At 41.2% G+C, this 18,711-nt stretch overlaps 1 protein-coding gene across 1 annotated transcript in view; it reads right to left on the bottom strand.

The window, feature by feature from the left end:
- acmsd (aminocarboxymuconate semialdehyde decarboxylase) overlaps positions 1-16,437 on the bottom strand; it is a 38,473-nt gene extending 22,036 nt beyond the window's left edge. The window contains 7 exon segments of the mRNA XM_055638621.1: positions 1,239-1,332; positions 3,564-3,704; positions 3,706-3,801; positions 7,105-7,154; positions 10,597-10,693; positions 12,325-12,369; positions 16,289-16,437. Of these exon segments, the coding sequence (XP_055494596.1) occupies positions 1,239-1,332; positions 3,564-3,704; positions 3,706-3,801; positions 7,105-7,154; positions 10,597-10,693; positions 12,325-12,369; positions 16,289-16,345 (580 nt within the window). The 5' untranslated portion in view covers positions 16,346-16,437.
- Positions 16,438-18,711: the final 2,274 nt, after the last annotated feature.

Below are 18,711 nucleotides of genomic sequence, written 5' to 3'. Positions count from 1 at the left end.
GGGAAATAATAAAGCTGTGAGGTTTCCGGTTAGTACTGCCAGTATTCATGTGGAGTACAGCACAGCAGATATGGTGCCAGCTGCAGAGTGGCATTTTATTTTATTTGAGCAAACAACAAACTGCTGAAGGAACTCCACAGGTTAAGCAATATCCGTGAAGGGAAAGAGACAATGATTTGAGTCAGGACCTTTCTTCGGACTGACAGATAAGAGGGGAGAGAGGTAGTCGAAAGAGGTGAGAGGAAGAGGTGGAGCAAGAGCTGCCAAATGGTAGATGAATCCAGGTAAGGGGAGGTTGATTGGCAGATGCATCAGGTGGAGGAGAGAAGGATGGAGGCTGGAGGTGGTAAGTAGAGAAGACAAAAAAGTGCAAATGGTGGAATGCGATAAGAATGGAAGGTGGGGAGTGAAATGTAGAAAATAAGGAAGGATGGTGGAAAGAAGGAAAAGGGAAATAAAAATGCGGTACCTGGAATGGGGAGAGTGGTGGTTGGAGGTTACTGAATGGTTGGAGGAGGTAGTGGAGGGAGGAAGTTAAGAGGTGAGTGGACCAACGGGTGGAAAAAAACGTGTGCACCAAAGCTATCTTCTTTCTACTCCATCAGTCTGAAGAAGGGTCCTGAACTGATTTGTCTGCAGAATGCAAAAATAAAAGTGGTTCAATCATTCATTTTTTCAAATGTTCTATTGTGTAATGTAATAAAGGTGGTTTTATATTTAATTTTGAGCAAGAAGCAGAGTGAGTGATCAGGAACTAGACATAATGTGACTGCTAATTTATTGCAAAGTGTTCACGGTAATTGGTGGAGTGAAACAGGTGGAGTAGTTTACCAGTACCCCACTTGATTTTCTTTCCAATATTAACTGGTTGAGTGGAAATTGATTTCTAATGAACAATCACTATTTTTTGTAAATTTCCAAGAGGAATTTCTCTACAATTATTTATTTTCCTAACTATAATCAATACCATGGGAGAATTGCTGACATTTGAGATTTGTTGAAAATGAAACTCGTTCATCCTCCGTTTCCTGGCTATTCCCATGTTTCATATAACTGGTAGGACCCTCAATCGAAATTTTTGTTATCTTATCCTTGACGAAACATTTGCCCATCGTTGTTGTCACCACAATATTGTGTCTGTGTCTAGGAGTTCAGCTAATAGAGGATTGCAGACTTCATCCTCATGCTTCAGTGTAATATGCTGACGTTTCTGTGAAGATCTCTGTGTTGGTACTAACCTACGAGCCATGGAAGCCAATATTTCGACATCCTCCCATCCATCTTCATGTCCCAAGGGTGCACAAATATGGCACAGCTTAACTTTTCTGCAGCCTTAAAGTGAACCAATGAGAAATGTTGTCATCAATCAGTATTGAAATTGCAAGTAATAATACATAAAATTGATCGTTAGTTTGCAAATAATGATGTTGCTGTACTTTGCCATCATTGATGGGAAATCCCATCGCTGTGTTATTCTGTAAATAACAAAAGATTAGTAGAATGGGAAGGAATGGAGAGGATAGGACAATAAAACCTTTACTTTGATCTAATATTAAACAAATGTCACAAATCAACATTTCAAACAAAATGTATACATACTCATGGAAAAGAATCAACCAATCATCCAATTTATTGCCTTAGTGCTTAATTTCTGGAGGTGTTTGTCTTTTCTGATATATCCCATTGGTTGTAGCATGATTGGCGGAAAACTGCTGACATTCAGCGGTAGAGTGTACACGCAAGAAACTTCAGATGCTGGCTTACAAAAGGACACTAAGTGCTGGAGTAACTCAATGGGTCAGGCAACATCTCTGGAGAATATTCATATTTAAAATCTTGTGCAAGATAGATGCTGGACTTGCCTTTGTCTCTTGATATTGTGCACAGGTTTTCTGGCTAACTTGCCAAGACACGAGGCATTTCTTGCCTGGGCTATCACATTGAATTCCTCTTCTGAGTTCATGAGTGATTTTATCTTTTGAGACTATTCTGATCCTATGCTCTGGCACTATTTAATAAGATTTTTGCTTATCTGATTGTAACCTCAACTCTGCATTCCCAAACCACTGGTCATAACTTAGCTTAGCTTAGAGATACAGCAAGGAAACAGGCCCTTCGGCTCACCGGGTCAGCGCCAACCAGCAATCCCCACTAGGGCCAATGTTTACATTTATCAAGCCAATTAACCTACAAACCTGTATGGCTTTGGAGTGTGGGAGGAAACTGAGGATCTCGAAGAAAACCCACGCAGGTCACGGGGAGTACGTACAAACTCTGTACAGACAGCACAGCACCCATAGTCGGGATCGTACCCGGGTCTCAGGCGCTACATACGCTGTAAGGCATCAACTCTACCGCTGCACCACCGTGATTGCCATAACCTTTAACCTATTACCTCCTTGCTGATCAGGAATCTAGCGATATTTCTGATAATTAAAAATAAAGACTCTTCTTCCACTGCCCATTGTGAAAAATTACCAAAAACAAAACTCTCAGAAAGAAAAAATAATGTCATCTGTCTTAAACGGATGATTCCTTATATTTAAAAGTCATTGTTGACTCTTGATTCTCCCACAAGAGGAAACATCTTCTTCACATCCACCCCATCAAGGTTTCTCAGAATCTTAAATGCTTCGAAAGAGTGTCCTTTCAATCTCTGCACATGGTTTCCCAAACAATGCTCCTTTGATGTATTACCACAGAAATTGGATTAAATTATGTTTGGAGTTTCCATCATTGGGCACTCTGTTTAAATTCTAAAGTGCCAGATTGAATTCCAATATCCTTTGATCCAACGGGACCTTTCTCTCACTAAATCATTCCAAATTCTCCACCATCCACTATACTAACTCCTCAATTCCCCAAATCCTATACTTGATGCCTCCCAATCCTTGGACGTCCAGGTGATTCTGACCCCTCAATGACCCTGATATCTGAGGGCCCATCCCAATCCTCTAGTTCCCCCAAGGTCCTGACCCCAGTTGGTGTAGGTCCTTGATGCAACAATTTGCAAAGCCGCCAGGGAGGGTTTTAATCTCCAACCTTTCACCTGACTGCATAAGTGTCTGCAGATATTGGAATCAAGAGCAGAGAACAAACTGCTGGTGGAACAGCGGATTAGGCAGTACGATGGAGTCTGAAGAAGGTTTCCAGTCCAAAGTTATCTGTCTGTTATCATCCAAAGTCTGAGTTTCCCCTGAAAACATAACATCAGCCCCAAACCAATTAACAGGCTGTCCCCTCCTCTCCTGGTGATTTATTTTGCTTACTGCTCCAATTCCGATCCTCGCGCTTTCTAGCCCTCATTGTTCCTTCCTCTTCATCCCGACACTTCTCCTGCAAAACCTATCCCAACCCTCAGGACGTCCGTTGGTAGCAGTAAGTGAAGTTTGTATTAGGGGCCAATGCCCAATGCTTTCCCATAACCTCCATCCAATACAAGTGTTTTGAATCCCATTATGATGACCCTGCCAGATACATTTCCCCCTTTCAGCATTTGTACCATTACATGAGGACCATTCCCTCAACGACAAAATAGAGTTTTAAAATAAATAAATGCTTACTGCATACACTGGGTAAAGTTCATGAGAGTTCAGATCCCAATCATTTATATGAGAGCCAATTTGGATTCCAGGAAATCCTAACTCTTTTACGCAGCGATACATTTCCTGGACAGCCAGTTCTGGGGCTTGCATTGGCACCGTTACCAAGACCAATGAATCTCTTTGAGTGTTTATGTACAGTGGCTGCAAGGTCATCATTCAAAATATGGCACAGGTCCAACGTGTCCTTGGGTTTTGCCTGACAAAAACAACAGAGTAACCGTCAACATACAATTAGTTTTCTGCGAAAAAAGTATTTTCATAGTTCTGTTGAAATATTCTCTGTGAAAGATAAATTAAGTCAAAAAGGGTTGATGCATATCCAAGAACAGGCTTTTGAACCTGCTTCATAAAAAAGGAAACTTTTCATAATTGAGCTTGTCATCCTTAGTAAGGCCTATCTATGCTGATCTCTGTATTATTCCAAAGTATGTAACTAAATATAGTGTGTTGTAAATTATGATTGTTACAGTGTTCAAATTACCCAACCTTTCATTTGCTAAACTTAAAATTACTTCACAAAACCTAGAATTACGCTTTATTTGGCACCAACAAACAATAGTTCACTAAGCTGCACAGCTTGGTGAAACTGAAATACAGTTTTGATTTATTTTTAATTAAATGTAATATAACTATCAGAAAAAAGTGGAGCTCCTTATCTGCTGAAAAGAGCAATTGAGGTAAGTTAGGCAGGGTAGTTTCATCAGACGTAAAAAGGGAAAACATAGAAACATAGAAACGTAGTAAATTAAAAGGAAGAGTAGGTCATTCAGTCCTTTGACACATCTCTGCCATTCAATGCAATCTGGCTGACCATCAAAGTCAAAGTCAAAGTCAATTTTATTCGTCACATGCACCTGAAGATGCAGTGAAATTAATTTGCCAGCAGCGATACACTTAAAAAGAACACACAATACACAATAAGATTTAACACAAAAATCCACCACAGCATTCTTCACTGTGGTGGAAGGCAACAAAGTTCAGCCAGTCCTCCTCCTTTGTTCACCCGTGGTCGGGGCCATAAATCCTCCGTAGTCGTCGCTATGGACGGCCGGATACACAGGCCCACTCGTCGCGATGATCAAAACTCCGATGTCGGGACGGTCAAACACACTCCGTGGCTTGGAGGTCCCAAATCGACACTTTTCTACCGGAGACCAGGGCTTCAGGATGTTATAAGCCGCAGCGGTCGGAGCTCTTGTCTGGCGATCCCTGGCAAGGAGTCCCAGACTCCGGATGGTAAGTCCATGCCCCGCCCGCGGCTAGAAGCTCCGCAGACCACAGCCCCATGATGCCAAGGCCGGAGCATCAAAATGCAGTACCCCATTTCACCTTCCTCCCCATATTCCTCAATCTGTTCAGACATCAGTATTATAGCGCATTCCTTCTTGAGTATATTTAATATTTTTGTATTTACTACATTCTGCGCTTCTCTACATTTGAACTCTATGCTTACAACAACTGCAATTTGAAAATGGCGCCAAATCTGGCGACTCTGTATACTGTCTCAGTGTACTGCCATATACCTGCTTATTTAAGATGTATCCAAGTGCTTATGCACAGTGATACTTGGATTTAACTGTATACAAAAATGAATGTCACTGTACCTCAGTATATATGACAATAAAGTACCATTGAATATTGATCTGCAGTAGAGGCATCCACACATTTAACATTCCCTTGGGAAAGAAATTTCGATCAACTATGTCCAAAACAATATAATCTGAATCCAAAGGCTTAGTTTTGGTACATTTTTCTCTATTCAGTCTGCCAAGTCCCATTAGGAATTCAGAAATTTCAATGAGCTCCTGTTTCATTCTTGTAAAATCTGATGAATCTAATCTTAGCAACCTCTTCATATATTGGTCCCGCCAACCCAAGAATCATTCTGGTGAGCTTTTGCTAACTCCCTACATAACAAGAAAAGCCTTCCTCAGATAAAGAGACCAACACTCCACACAGTAATGAGATGGTGGTCCTGATCTTCTGAAGTCCCTTTCTCTACACTAAAATCATCTTGTACTGAAGCCAACATACCAAGGAACCTCTGCACTAGTGGGAGAGTCTAGAACCAGAGGTCATAGCCTCAGAATTAAAGGACGCTCCTTTAGGAAGGAAATGAGGAGGAATTTATTTAGTCAGAGGGTGGTGAATCTGTGGCAGCCAAGACAATGGATATTTTTATGGTAGAGATATATGGATTTTTGATAAATACTGATGTCAGGGGTTATGGAGAGAGGGCAGGGGAATGGGGTTAAGAATAGATCAGCAATGATTGAATGGCGGAGTAGACTTGATGGGCAAAATGGTCTAATTCTGTTCCTATCACTTATGAATTTATGAAGTGTAAGTGTACTGGCAAGACCTAATAGTTTTAATTGTGCACACAAATATCTTTAGTTTTAAAGAGTAGCTTAAAATGCTATGCAAATGTTATGTTACCTGGTTGTGAGACAAAAGCAACCTGATTCTGGTCAGCCCTCATTTCTTCTCCTCCAGGCTCCAACCTCCATAAATCCCTCAATCTCAATCTTTCATAATTCTCCTTTAGAAAAAGTTAGTTTCCTGCTGCTATTTTGATTATATTTTGTTAAAATATAAATTTTATGAGGCAGTTCTCTAACATTACTTGCATAAATCTAATCTTATTTCAGAGTCAGAGGGTGTTTTCAAGAGAGAGTTAGATTTAGCTCTTAGGGCTAAAGGAAAAGGAATAGGCGGATAAAGCAGGAACAGGATACTGATTTTAGATGATCAGTCGAATGGTCTATTCCTGCACCTACTATATTTTTCTATGTTTCTATTGTGCCAAAACATTCCTTATTTGTCTGCTGATGAGAGCTATCTGTACGCTTTCAAACCACAACCACAATGCAAGCATTTTATCACTCTTCATACTTTCTGCTTGAGCCTCATATTTTTAGTCACAAGATTCCAACTTACGTCTGTATTCTTAAAAAGTGAATTAGAAAAAGAGACTGAAATGCAGAACGAAATGAAAGAAGAAAGTACAGGAAACAGTTGAGAAAGGCAAACAAAGTGAACAGAAATTAAGTCAAGCAAATTATTAAAGAGGAGACCAAACAAAAGTAATGAATGTCAAAGAAAATAAAGGACTGTTTGTGGGATTTTTGTTATATATCAGCATTGAGTCATGCAATAATTTCTGATTCATGCCACCCTGCTGGAAGTGATTTTATTCTATTTCATATTGTATAATTTATCATTGAGTTCACCAGTAATTTTGTGCAGAATGCATTTTTCCTAACTTTTTCCCAAGCTCCAAACAGGTCTTATCATTATGAGTGGCCTAACATTTTATGTTTGTTACACATTTATTTCCATGTGTCAAGATTTAATGATGTAATGATGACTAAGATCCAGAGAAATTGCTAAATTGACAAGCAAGAAAAAGGTCTATTTTTTGATAAATTAATTTATAATAACAAAACCCTTAATCTACATAACCTGGTACTCACATCCTTCCGGTGTACAAACTTACCCAGTAATTGAACATAACAGGAACAGTAGAAAGAACCTGCAAAGTTACACCTGTAAAATTAAATGTTTTACAAGTAAAAACGTTTGTCCTTTTCATTTCAGTTTTACACTATGTTCCCACATTTAGTTCATTATTATTCCATTTTATGAAATTGCTCGTTATTTGAACACTCTGCCCATGCTAACAGATCTAAATATTTTCAGCTAAATTCATTTATCGTGCCAAGATCTTTAAATCATAACTATTATTAACACAACAATCTAACAGAGCTGCCTATGTAAAGAGCCAAACATTTATATTAGCTTAAAGGGAACTACATGAAGAAAGCAGTTTTATTCTGACAGCATTTTGTGTTAGTGATGAGATGATTCATGCTGATATATGTCATTCTAATTCCACTAGATTTGTAACTTACAAATTAGGCACCTTTTAAAACCTTGGAAGGTCTTCAGCACTGGGTGGCCTGGCCAACAGTCTGTCTGTCCCTTTCTTCTCAATTGTTTCTTTAGTATGTGTTAAATGTATCTTTTTGGGGTTCTTTAGCTTGTTTTATATGGGGGTTGGGGAAACTTTTTTAATCTCTTACCTCGACGGAGATGCGATTTCTTTCCCGTATCGTATATCCATCCGTACTGCGGCCTTACATCGAGAAGCTGGAGGCCTCTGCAGGAGACCGACTTCGGGAGCTCCAAGTGCGGGAGCCTGCAGAACTCTAACATTGCGGAGCTCACGATCCCTTTGCCAGGGATCGATCTCTGAGCTCCAACTGCGGGAGCCTGCGGACTTTAACATCGTGGAGCTCGCGGTTTCTGGTTAGAGACCGCCTTTGGGAGCTCCGAGCCTCAGGAGCTTCGACTGCCCCGACGCAGGAGCTTCAACCGCTCCGACGCGGGGCTTCAACCGGCTGCGGGAGCGTCGATCGCCCCTACGGATAGTTCGACTGCTCCGACCACGGGTGAAAATGAGGGAAGATTAGACTTTATTGCCTTCCATCATAGTGAGGGATGTGGAGAATCCGCTGTGATGGATGTTTATGTTAACTTAGGCTGTTATGCTAACAAGGACCTGTACATCGGGCCATCCATAGCGGTGACTATGGGTGAACAAAGGAGGAAGATTGACTGAACGTTATTGCCTTCCATCACAGTGAAGAATGTTGATTCCACTATGGTGGTTGTTTATGTTAAATTCTATTATGTATTGTGTTCTTTTTGATTGTATGGCTGCATGGTAACTCAAATGTCACTATAACGTAATTGATGCATGTGACAATAAATGTGAACTTGAACTAACTTTTATGTAGCTGTGCATCTTGTTGCTTTTTTTTAGTATGGCTGTATGGTTAATACAAATGTCACTGTACCTTAATTGGTACACGTGACAATAAAAGACCTTTGAAACGGAACTATGTTTGCATAATTTTCTTTTGGAGTGCCATTTTTTAACTGTACAAAAATAAAATTAAAGTCCGTTTAAGAATACACTGGTATGCTGGGAGCATAAATCAATACTTTACAAGGCTGTAATTGTTATATGGTTATATGGTTATAAGGCAATTTTTAACAATGCGATAACGTTTTTAACATTGTTTAAGTTCACTCGGAAAATTTTATTTTGTTAAATTGTAATTCCTGCAGTGCTGCAATTTAATGACTAGGAATAAGGCTTACACACTCTAGACACAAGGTCTTTAGCCTAAAACATGAACTCTATTTATCTTTCCACAGACAATGATTAACCTGCTGAATGTTTCGAGCATTTTCTGTTTTTATGGCAATATATTGCTTCCTTGCCAAAGCTTGGAGTGCTAGGACCATATTCGATCCTAATACTGGGCTTATATTCACTGGAATTTAGAAGAATGAGAGGGGATCTTATAGAAACATATTACAATCTTAAGGGTTTGGACAGACTAGATGCAGGAAAAATGGTCCCGATGTTGGGGGAGTCCAGAACCAGGGGTCACAGTTTAAGAATAAGGGGTAGGACATTTAGGGCTGAGAAGAGGAAAAACATTTTCACCCAGAGAGTTGTGGATCTGTGGATTTCTCTGCCACTGAAGACAGTGGAGGTCAATTCATTGGATATATTCAAGAGAGTTAGATATAGCTCTCAGGGCTAACAGAATCGAGGGATATGGGGAGAAAGCAGGAACGGGGGTTACACAGAAAAGCTGGAGAAACTCAGCGGGGTGCAGCAGCATCTATGGAGCGAATGGCCTACTCCAGCAACGTTTTTCTATGAAACCCTTCTGTCAGCCATTGCAGAGGGGTGGGGGTGGGTGGGGACAAGAAAGGGAAAAGGAGGAGTAGCCGGAAGGCTGGAGGGTGGGAGGAGACAGCAGGGGAGCTGGGGAAGGGGAGGAGACAGCAAGGACTAACAGAATAATGAGAAGTCGATGTTCAAGGAGCTGAACCCCCCTTATTGACTCCCCAAACTCCCAAGACGACAGTCCTTGCTGTCTCCTCCCCTTCCTCTGCTCCCCTGCTGTCTCCTCCCACCCTCCAGCCTTCCGGCTACTCCTCCTTTTTTCCTTTCTTGTCCCCACCCACCCCCACCCCTGATCAGTCTGAAGAAGGGTTTCGGCCCGAAACGTTGCCCACCTATTTCCTTCGCTCCATATTATAAACTGCACCCGCTGAGTTTCTCCAGCTTTTCTGTGTAACCTTCGATTCTCCAGCATCTGCAGTTCCCTCTTTAAGCAGGAACGGGGTACTGATTTTGGATGATCAGGCATTATCATATTGAATGGCGGTGCTGGCTCGAAGGGCCGAATGGCCTACTCCAGCACCTATTTTCTATGTTTCTATGTCAGCCATTGCAGAGCTCACCTTGCTGTCCCCCCCTCCAACATGTTCATGCACGGATGATTGATTGGGGTGACAATGTAAAAATTTGGAATAGAAGTTGACTAATTTTTCCTTACTTGTCTCAGGATTACAGCTTCAGACAAGATTAACTAATGATCAAAACATTTCAAGGAGCTGAACTAACCCCTTATTGATATACAAAAATTAGAAGACGACAAATGCTACTTGATCTTCTATACATGCCGCACATTTGCAATGGCTGGAACATCATGAATAGATCTTCTCTATACAATGCACCATCCATTTGCTACCAGACACCAGTAACACGACACCTATTCCACGACCCGACCATTACATTCCTCTCTAGCCCACCTTCACAATGCACTTGCTAACAGACCAAATTATAAACTTATTCAATGTTTGATAGGTTCAAAAATTGTATTCTAGAGATTCAAAGCAAATTTATATTTTACAGTAGGAACAGGCTGGTAAGACTATAAATTTGTAGTGGTTATTGAACTGGAAATCTGTCTTTCATAGTATGTCACTTCACAGTCATCCCCAATTCATCAGCCTTTCAAATATTTTTCATAATAAATACCAGCACGGCATGATGGTTCCACCTCTAATTGTCATCCAGATTGACACATGGTGAAACAGCCAGAAAATGAGACCTACTTACCTGACTGATCCATATCTTGAATTCGTACTTGTGGATCCCAGCAGTTTTCTTGTATGACTCTGAAGACGTTACCATCTTTCATCATTTTTGCTTCTCCCTTTTTGTAAACAGCACATTTTAATGTAAGAGTCTGTATTGTTATATTGTGATGGCATGTTGAATTTAGGCAATTAGTAGTCGAGCTATTGTGACTTAGAAACCCTGAGCACTCAAAAGGGTACAATGGGTGGGTATTCATGCTGGGTGCCAGCGACTGTTGTCTCCCCTTGTCAAACTTCAATCATTCCCAGAGGGGATTTGAAAATCTTTTGTTGTAATTGGTTAAGAGATGTCGTTGAAGCATTTTGATCCTATTCTGTGTTCATGTGGAGTCTTTTGACATCTCATGGACATTTGATACATTACGATATGATAGTCTTTATTTATCTCAGGATGAAAATTTGTCTGCCAATAGTCATACAACACAACAAGATAGATGAAACATGGAATTAAAGTGACAAGTGGAAAGGCACTGGCCAGTCCAGCAACATTAGAAAGGGAACATCTGCAGCATTTACTGATAGACAGTGAAAGAGCGGATATCCTCAGAGAGTACAGACGATGGAGCCTCTGTCCATTCTTATACTGACCAGCCTGTCATGGATTCCTGGACCACCTGTAATTGTCCAGTTTACTGGGAGAACCCAGGTAAATTCCCCCAGGACAGGCCAGCCTTGTAGCTCCTTGGTAACACTGCACATCCACACCCAATTGACAGAACATTGATGGACAGACAGGGGACAGGGGAGTACAGACGGCTCTGTGTATCAGTGATTCTGGCCAGAATGTGACAATAATAAATCTAAACCTAAATCCAATTTCCAGTGTGATGCAAAATGACCTGAAAAGCGTAGTTACTGTGTTTCTCTCCAGAAGGAAAAAAACTGTAAGACTCTTTTTCTTTCAGGTTTATGCAATTAAATGTTTATGTATGTGTACCTGACTGTCATAGAAACATAGAAACATAGAAAATAGGTGCAGGAGTAGGCCATGCGGCCCTTCGAGCCTGCACCGCCATTCAATATGATCATGGCTGATCATCCAACTCAGTATCCTGTACCTACCTTCTCTCCATACCCCCTGATCCCTTTAGCCACAAGGGTCACATCTAATTCCCTCTTAAATATAGCCAATTAACTGGCCTCAACTACCTTCTGTGGCAGAGATTCACCACTCTCTGTGTGAAAAAAGATTTCACCCTTATCCTTAAACTGTGACTCCTTGTTCTGGACTTCCCCAACATCGGGAACAATCTTCCTGCATTTAGCCTGTCCAACCCCTTAAGAATTTTGTAAGTTTCTATAAGATCCCCCCTCAATCTTCTAAATTCTAGCGAATACAAGCCGAGTCTATCCTGTCCTATGGATATTCAAAATGTACACTGTACCAATGTCTTTTTTGGCTTAATCTCCATCCTGGGCTGGTGATGAAACAGTATGAATGAGATTGCAGACAAGATTCTAACGGGACTTCTTGCAAAAAACAGATGATTGCCTTTGGACAGCAGGATCAAGAAGAGCAACAGAGTAAATAACAAAAAAACCCACAATTAAACAAGAAAACACAACCAAAAATACTTTCAATACAATCAAGGAGATTAAAAAAATGGAGCAAAGCTGCAATTTTATATCTCATATCAGAATTCCTGCAATCAATCATCCATCACTCTTAGAATTAGAATAACTATACCTTGCAGTGATGGTGAAGTTGGATCCAACCTTCATATCCATATCTCTGGCAAAAGAGAAAGTCTGGTTACATACAGATAGAAATCACTTTTAATTATATGGTTTCATTAAAATTTCATAATGCCCCAAAATGCTCTAAATTCACTGATTGTTATTGAACTGTAATTGCTGTTTTGTTTGGAAACATTAGAATTATCGTCCCAACAGGAATCTTGCTTCAATATTAAAAGAGGTCTTGCATTACCCCAAAAATCTTTAACCAAGCTGCATCTGCGAGCCTATGACCTGGGAAGCCTGCAGAAGATCAGGATACTTCATTGGACAATGCGAGGACAGATATGCCCATTTGGGTGCACTAGAACCTCCGGGTATGTTAAGCTTAACACTTCCCTGTTGTGTCAAGTACAGTATTAGAGCAAAGAAAATGAAACATCATTGATGTGAAATTATAGTCATCTCCAAGTATTGAGTGCAATAGGAAAGACACAAAATGCTCAATGGGTCAGGTAGCATCCTTGGAGAACATGGATAGGCGATGTTTCAGGTCTGGACTTTGCTTCAGACTGTGGGGACATCATGTACAATATAGTGGTATTTGGATTACTGTATGCTGTTCTGGTTATCCTGTTCTAGAACAAACTTCATTCAACTAAAATGGGTGGCAAAACGATTTACCAGGATGTTACTGGGTCTGGATTGTTTCAGTTGTTAAGACAGGCAGGATAAACGAGGACCCTTTTCTTCCTTTACAGCCTATGAGTCTGTGGGGTGTCCTTATAAAAGTAGATACAATCATGTGGGGAATACATAAGGCCCAGTATCCTTTTCCCAAGGTAGGGCTGCCTAAAACCAGAGGGCATAGGTTTTAAGATGTGGGGATTAAAAAAAGACTCACGAGGCAGGGTTATATTTTATTATGGAGAGGGTGGTATGTATTTCAAAGTCAAAAAGTCAAAGTCAAAGTCAAATTTATTTGTCACATGCACCAACGAAGGTGCAGTGAAATGAATTTGCCATGCAGCGATACACTTGAAAAACCCCACACAATACACAATAGAATTTAACATAAGCATCCACCACGGCATTCTTCACTGTGGTGGAAGGCAACAAAGTTCAGTCAGTCCTCCTCCTTTGTTCATCTGTGGTTGCGGCCATGAACCCTCCGTTGTCGCCGCTACAGCCGTCGGATGTACAGGCCCTTAGCTAGAATTTCACTGCTCCTCTCAACTATCATTCTCTTTCTTGAAATAAAACAAAAGTGCTCAACTTAATTTATTTTGCCACAGAAGCTTTCTGCTTCTGAATTTTCAGCATTTCCTACTTGGGAGAATGCTGATATTTTTCAATGAATAATAATAATAATAATAAATTTTATTCATGGGCGCCTTTCAAGAGTCTCAAGGACACCTTACAAAAATTTAGCAGGTAGAAGAAAAACATGTAAGAGGAATGAAATAAATAGTAGAGACATGACTAGTACACAAAGTAAATACAGAATTCAATACAAAACACAGTATGAGGCAATTAATGCACAGATGAAAAGGGACGGCACGTGGGGCTAAGGATAGGCAGAGGTGAAGAGATGGGTCTTGAGGCGGGACTGGAAGATGGTGAGGGACACGGAATTGTGGATCAGTTGGGGGAGGGAGTTCCAGAGCCTGGGAGCTGCCCTGGAGAAGGTTCTGTCCCCAAAACTGCGGAGGTTCGGGCGACTTGTGGATGGAGAGGAGACACCAGCTGATGTGGATCTGAGGGACCATGATCGGGTTGGTAGGGGGAGAGGTAAGTTTAGGTCAGTGAGATGGATGGGGGGGGGGGGGGGCTGGGGGCAGATGGTGGGGGTCCAGGGCTTTGTAGGGTGAGGATCGGAGGGATTTTGTAGGGGAGCTGATCTGTCGGTGGGAGATGGAGAAGCCAGTGAAGTGGTTTGAGGACTGGAGTGGTATGTGAGATGCCAGATGGTTTGGTATGGGTCAGATTTTGAGGTGATCGGGGGAGATGGCTGAGGACTGGAGTGATGGACCCAGTTTATGGAATCGGGCGGCTCGTTCTGGACCAGTGGATCATGGACAGCATGAATGTCATGCTTTGCATTTTAACATGAAATTTAACTTTGCTTTTCATTTTAACATGAAATTTAACATTCTTGCAATTCTTCCCTGCCAATTTATAGTGTGCCTTTAAGATAAAATGCAAGGTATTAAAGCTGTGGAGCAAAATGGATAAACCAGTTAAACAATAGGATTATGAATTCTTAATTTATATATTAATAAGTTAAAATATAAACAGTAATATTTTCCGGTGATCAGTGTTTACACAACTGTTTTTTAAATATATTATCTAAGTGTTTATTTTATCTATTTGCAATGCACCAAAACTCATGGGCTGGATATAGGAAGTGGCCAGCCAGTTTCCTGTCAAGTTTGTGTGATGGAAAAAAATTACGCTCGTATCTAAAACTGGGATGTGCTTCCTTCCCTTATTTTTGGGTGGTGCCGTGACTGAACTACCATTATAATATCCTCCATTTACACCAATAAGAGAGATGACCAGAGAACTTAAGTATGATGTCAAAAAGGTTAATATTCCTGTTCCGAGAAAATTGAAAATTTGAAGCTATTCTGTGATAATGAAACTTTTATCCAAGGGCAATTAAATGATGTTCAGTAAAATTAATGATTTTTGTTTTCCTCTTGTGGATAGTTAAGTGAAAAAATTGTAATGTCCTGCAGCAGTGGCATTCTTATGTCATCATTATTTTGCATTGAAGTGTGCTAATAGCAGGCATTGTTGATAATGTGAACAACAGCAGAGTTAGTTAGCAAAAATGCACATCGGCAGACTTTGTAATCTAATTCCTGAAAGTAGCTTTTGATCTCATACGAATATCGAGTGCCTATTTTGTTGTTCTTTATCTCCAATGAATTAATACCTTAATGCTATGTTTGCTGTCTTTGAGGGAAAACTAAAAGCGTGAGGTAGGATCTGAATGCAATCCTTTATTGATCACACAGATGTGACTGTGTACTTTTGCTTTGATTTGTTATCTTTAAATTTGTTCTTCTATCACTTTGTTCCAACTGCAGTGTTTTAAAGTAATTGCTGCTCTGACACTATTGGTGTGCACTCTCTACAAACATTCCCTTTGTTCCTTCCACTTTGCAATTTAAACAAGCGTTTCTTTTCACTTTCACATTAATGAGAAAAGGTCCTTGACTCATAAGTGTTGATTATGTTCCTTTCTCCACTCATGCTGCCGGTTCAACTGAATGCTTCAGCATTCTCTGTTTTTGTGTTTGAAGTTATTCATTGCTATCAACATGATGTTTCAGGAGCTTTCAACATGAGTGCATTTCAGCCTTCCTCGACAGTTGTTTTCCATTCTCTCGTGGATTCAACATTATTCTAAATTTCCCGAGCAATAATAAATGTACCTTTTCTCAGATAACGTGGAGATGTGACTGCATCACAGTATTTACATGTTTCAGTACTGCAGCATAGAAACCGATGAGAGCACAAGTAAACTTTCACTAACTGCAAATCAATGATTGAAGTGCAAAGTACAATTTAGAAACAGAAACAACATATGCATTTACAACCAAAAGGACAAGGAAGCAAAGATAGAATTTGATAAGGACATTTTAAAACTGGTTACTTGTCTGTGGCACATTCAACTCATGTCAACACTTTAGAATTCTGTTATATAGTCTCACTGTTATTGGCTTTGAACAAATCTTTATTATTTTGGATGATTTCTTTAAACCTAGAATGGCCTTTTTCATTCTTGCCTATGCTTTATCACCAGTTATTTCAAGTCTGCTAAGTGTTTAACTTCATATTAGGTTTCATTGAGGTACTTGTTATTGTTTTCTTTTCTTTACGCATTTATACATCTGTTCCTTCAGGAATTTATTTGCCTGGTTGTTCAATGTTTAAAACAGAAAACAATACAGCTCGAGTGTTACCTGCTTCAGATTTGGCCATTCCTTAGGCAAGATGTGACTGTGTAAGTCTATCTTCATTCCTGTACAGCAAGCAATTCGACTTCAAAATTCGACACTGTGACAAGATCTCCTGATGCAGGCCAATAGCTCACTCTTTTCAATCTTACCTTCCTTTGAGGGGTATAGCTGTGCACCAGCCAATCACAGCTCATAATATTTAATTAACCTGGTAAATAATCATTACAGTTCAAAGTACAGAATAGAGGGAGTTGCAATTTATGTGTTCATCACCAACAGATAAACATGAAGAATATTTTAATTATGATAAGGATTTATTGGTTAAACAACATGTAAACAGGTTGTTTTCAACCTCAAACATTAAGGTGCAATATTAACACAAACAAATTATAGAAACATTTTATATGGTTGTGCTTCAGTTATGAAATGTTAGAATTAAGAGTAATAAAAGAAAACCAATGATCTATTAAATGTTAGAATTAAGAGTAATAAAAGAAAACTAAATATTGTGAACTAAATATTCACATATTTAAAAATATGTTTATCTATCTATCTATACATAACTAAAATTCTGATCTTGTTATCTTCCGGTTTGTGCGGTCTTTCTATTTGCGCAAAAACGGTTTGCGATAGCGCTACGATTTTTCACCAGTTCACTCACCGTTCTCCTACGCTGCGATTGCACCAAGTTTCGTTCTGATCGGTTGAATTTTTTAAAAGTTAGTGAGGGTTAAAAAAATCTTAAAAACCGCGTGTGCGCAGATCGATCTCTTCTCTTGCCATTCAGCGCCGTGCGGATTAGTCTCTTCCCCTGTCACTCACCATGACCAGAGCTGGATTTACGTATAAGCTAGACAAGCTTAAGCTTAGGGCCTCGAGATCTAGGGGGGCCTCTGCTCGCTCCACCAAGGTGTATAAAACATTTGAGATAGTGGCGTTGTTACAAAACCTACCATCAGTGGCGCTGTGCGATAGTGGCATTGTTATAAAACCCACCATCGGTGGCGCTGTGCTTGCGATTCCGGAGGCTTTGGTGGTGTGGGGGGGGGGAGGGTTTAAAATGTAGGTGAGGTATATATTCATTGTGGAGAGGAATTTGATCCACAGATCCTTGGATCATTGGAAGTGCAGGACAAAGCAAAAGGTATGTTGTTTATTTACCCCTTTTCCCCCGCCGAACCTCGCCGCCGCACCTGGGGGCCTACCCACCTCACCGCCACACTAGGGGCCTACCCAATTCGCCGCCGCACTGGGGGCTGACCCACCTTGCTGCCGCACCAGAAACCCATGAAACCTCGCCATCCCACAGACCAACGGGACCTCCCACGCTTTGCACGTCGACCGTCACCTTACCTGCAGCCTGGACTCAGCACCGGGCCTGAAGTTTCCACAAAAGATACTAGAGGAGGCCCTCTAGTATCTTTGGTTTCCACGCTGCAGATTCCCACTCCCCTGGGTTTGACTGCACTGGGTCCTAATGCTAGTCCCCCCCAACTCTGGTAACCTCTGTGGCTGTTCCACTGGGTCTTCCCCATTCCCCTCAAACCATGTGACCTCAGCTCATCCCCACCCACACTACAGTCCTCATAACCCCCTACCCCCTGACCACCCCCCCACCAGACATCGCCTTGGCCTCAGTTCACTCACCTGCCTTCCTCCAGCCCCAACCCCCATCCCTGCCCTGTGTTCACCAACCCCCCCTCACTTCCCCCTCTCAGATGCCGAACGGTTTGTCCGCAGCAGAGGCCTCACCTTTGTCCCCCTCCATACCCACCTCAATGAGTTCCGCGCCCGTGCGATTTGGAGCTCTTCTTCCATCGCCTCCGCCTCATACCGTTCTTCCATGGGAAGGAGTCCTCGCCCCCATTGATAATCCCTTTCCCGGTCTCCAACGGATGCCCTCCTCTTGGCCCCCCCTTCATGGCCATCTTCTGGCCTTAGAACATTTTATTTTAAACTGCCGGCAGGACATCAACCGCCTCAACAATATATAACACCATGTAATTCTGTGTTCAGGGAAGTGGAGAGAGGACAGCCAAGCATCTGTGTTGCTCACTTGGCTGGGGTTTGTTTTCCTTGCCACTTCCATCGGGCTGATAATTAGTAAAGTTTTGAATTGGTCTACCAAGCTGCTTTGTGAGTTGTTTATTAAAAAGTGAACCTGTTTGTTTAGTTATGTTAGTCATTTTCAAGCAGATTTGATTCAGGTTTTGCAATATAATTGTCAATAAGGAACAATTCTTTAAGAAATATTTCCCAACTGTGGAACTTCCGAATCGGCCACTTCCTACCGGAGACCGCGGCTCCTGAAGTCCACAGGCTGTTCTTGGCGGAGATTCACGCTGGCGGCCCTCGGCAAAGGGATCGCAGGGCTCCACGATGTTGAAATCAGCGTTGCCCGAGGCTGGGAGCTCCGCAAACCACAG

Source organism: Leucoraja erinacea, chromosome 7 (assembly GCF_028641065.1).
Source record: "Leucoraja erinacea ecotype New England chromosome 7, Leri_hhj_1, whole genome shotgun sequence".
Classification (NCBI taxonomy): Eukaryota; Metazoa; Chordata; class Chondrichthyes; order Rajiformes; family Rajidae; genus Leucoraja; species Leucoraja erinaceus.
The sequence above is the reverse complement of the archived record's forward strand: the minus strand, read 5'-3'. Positions and strand labels throughout refer to the sequence as shown.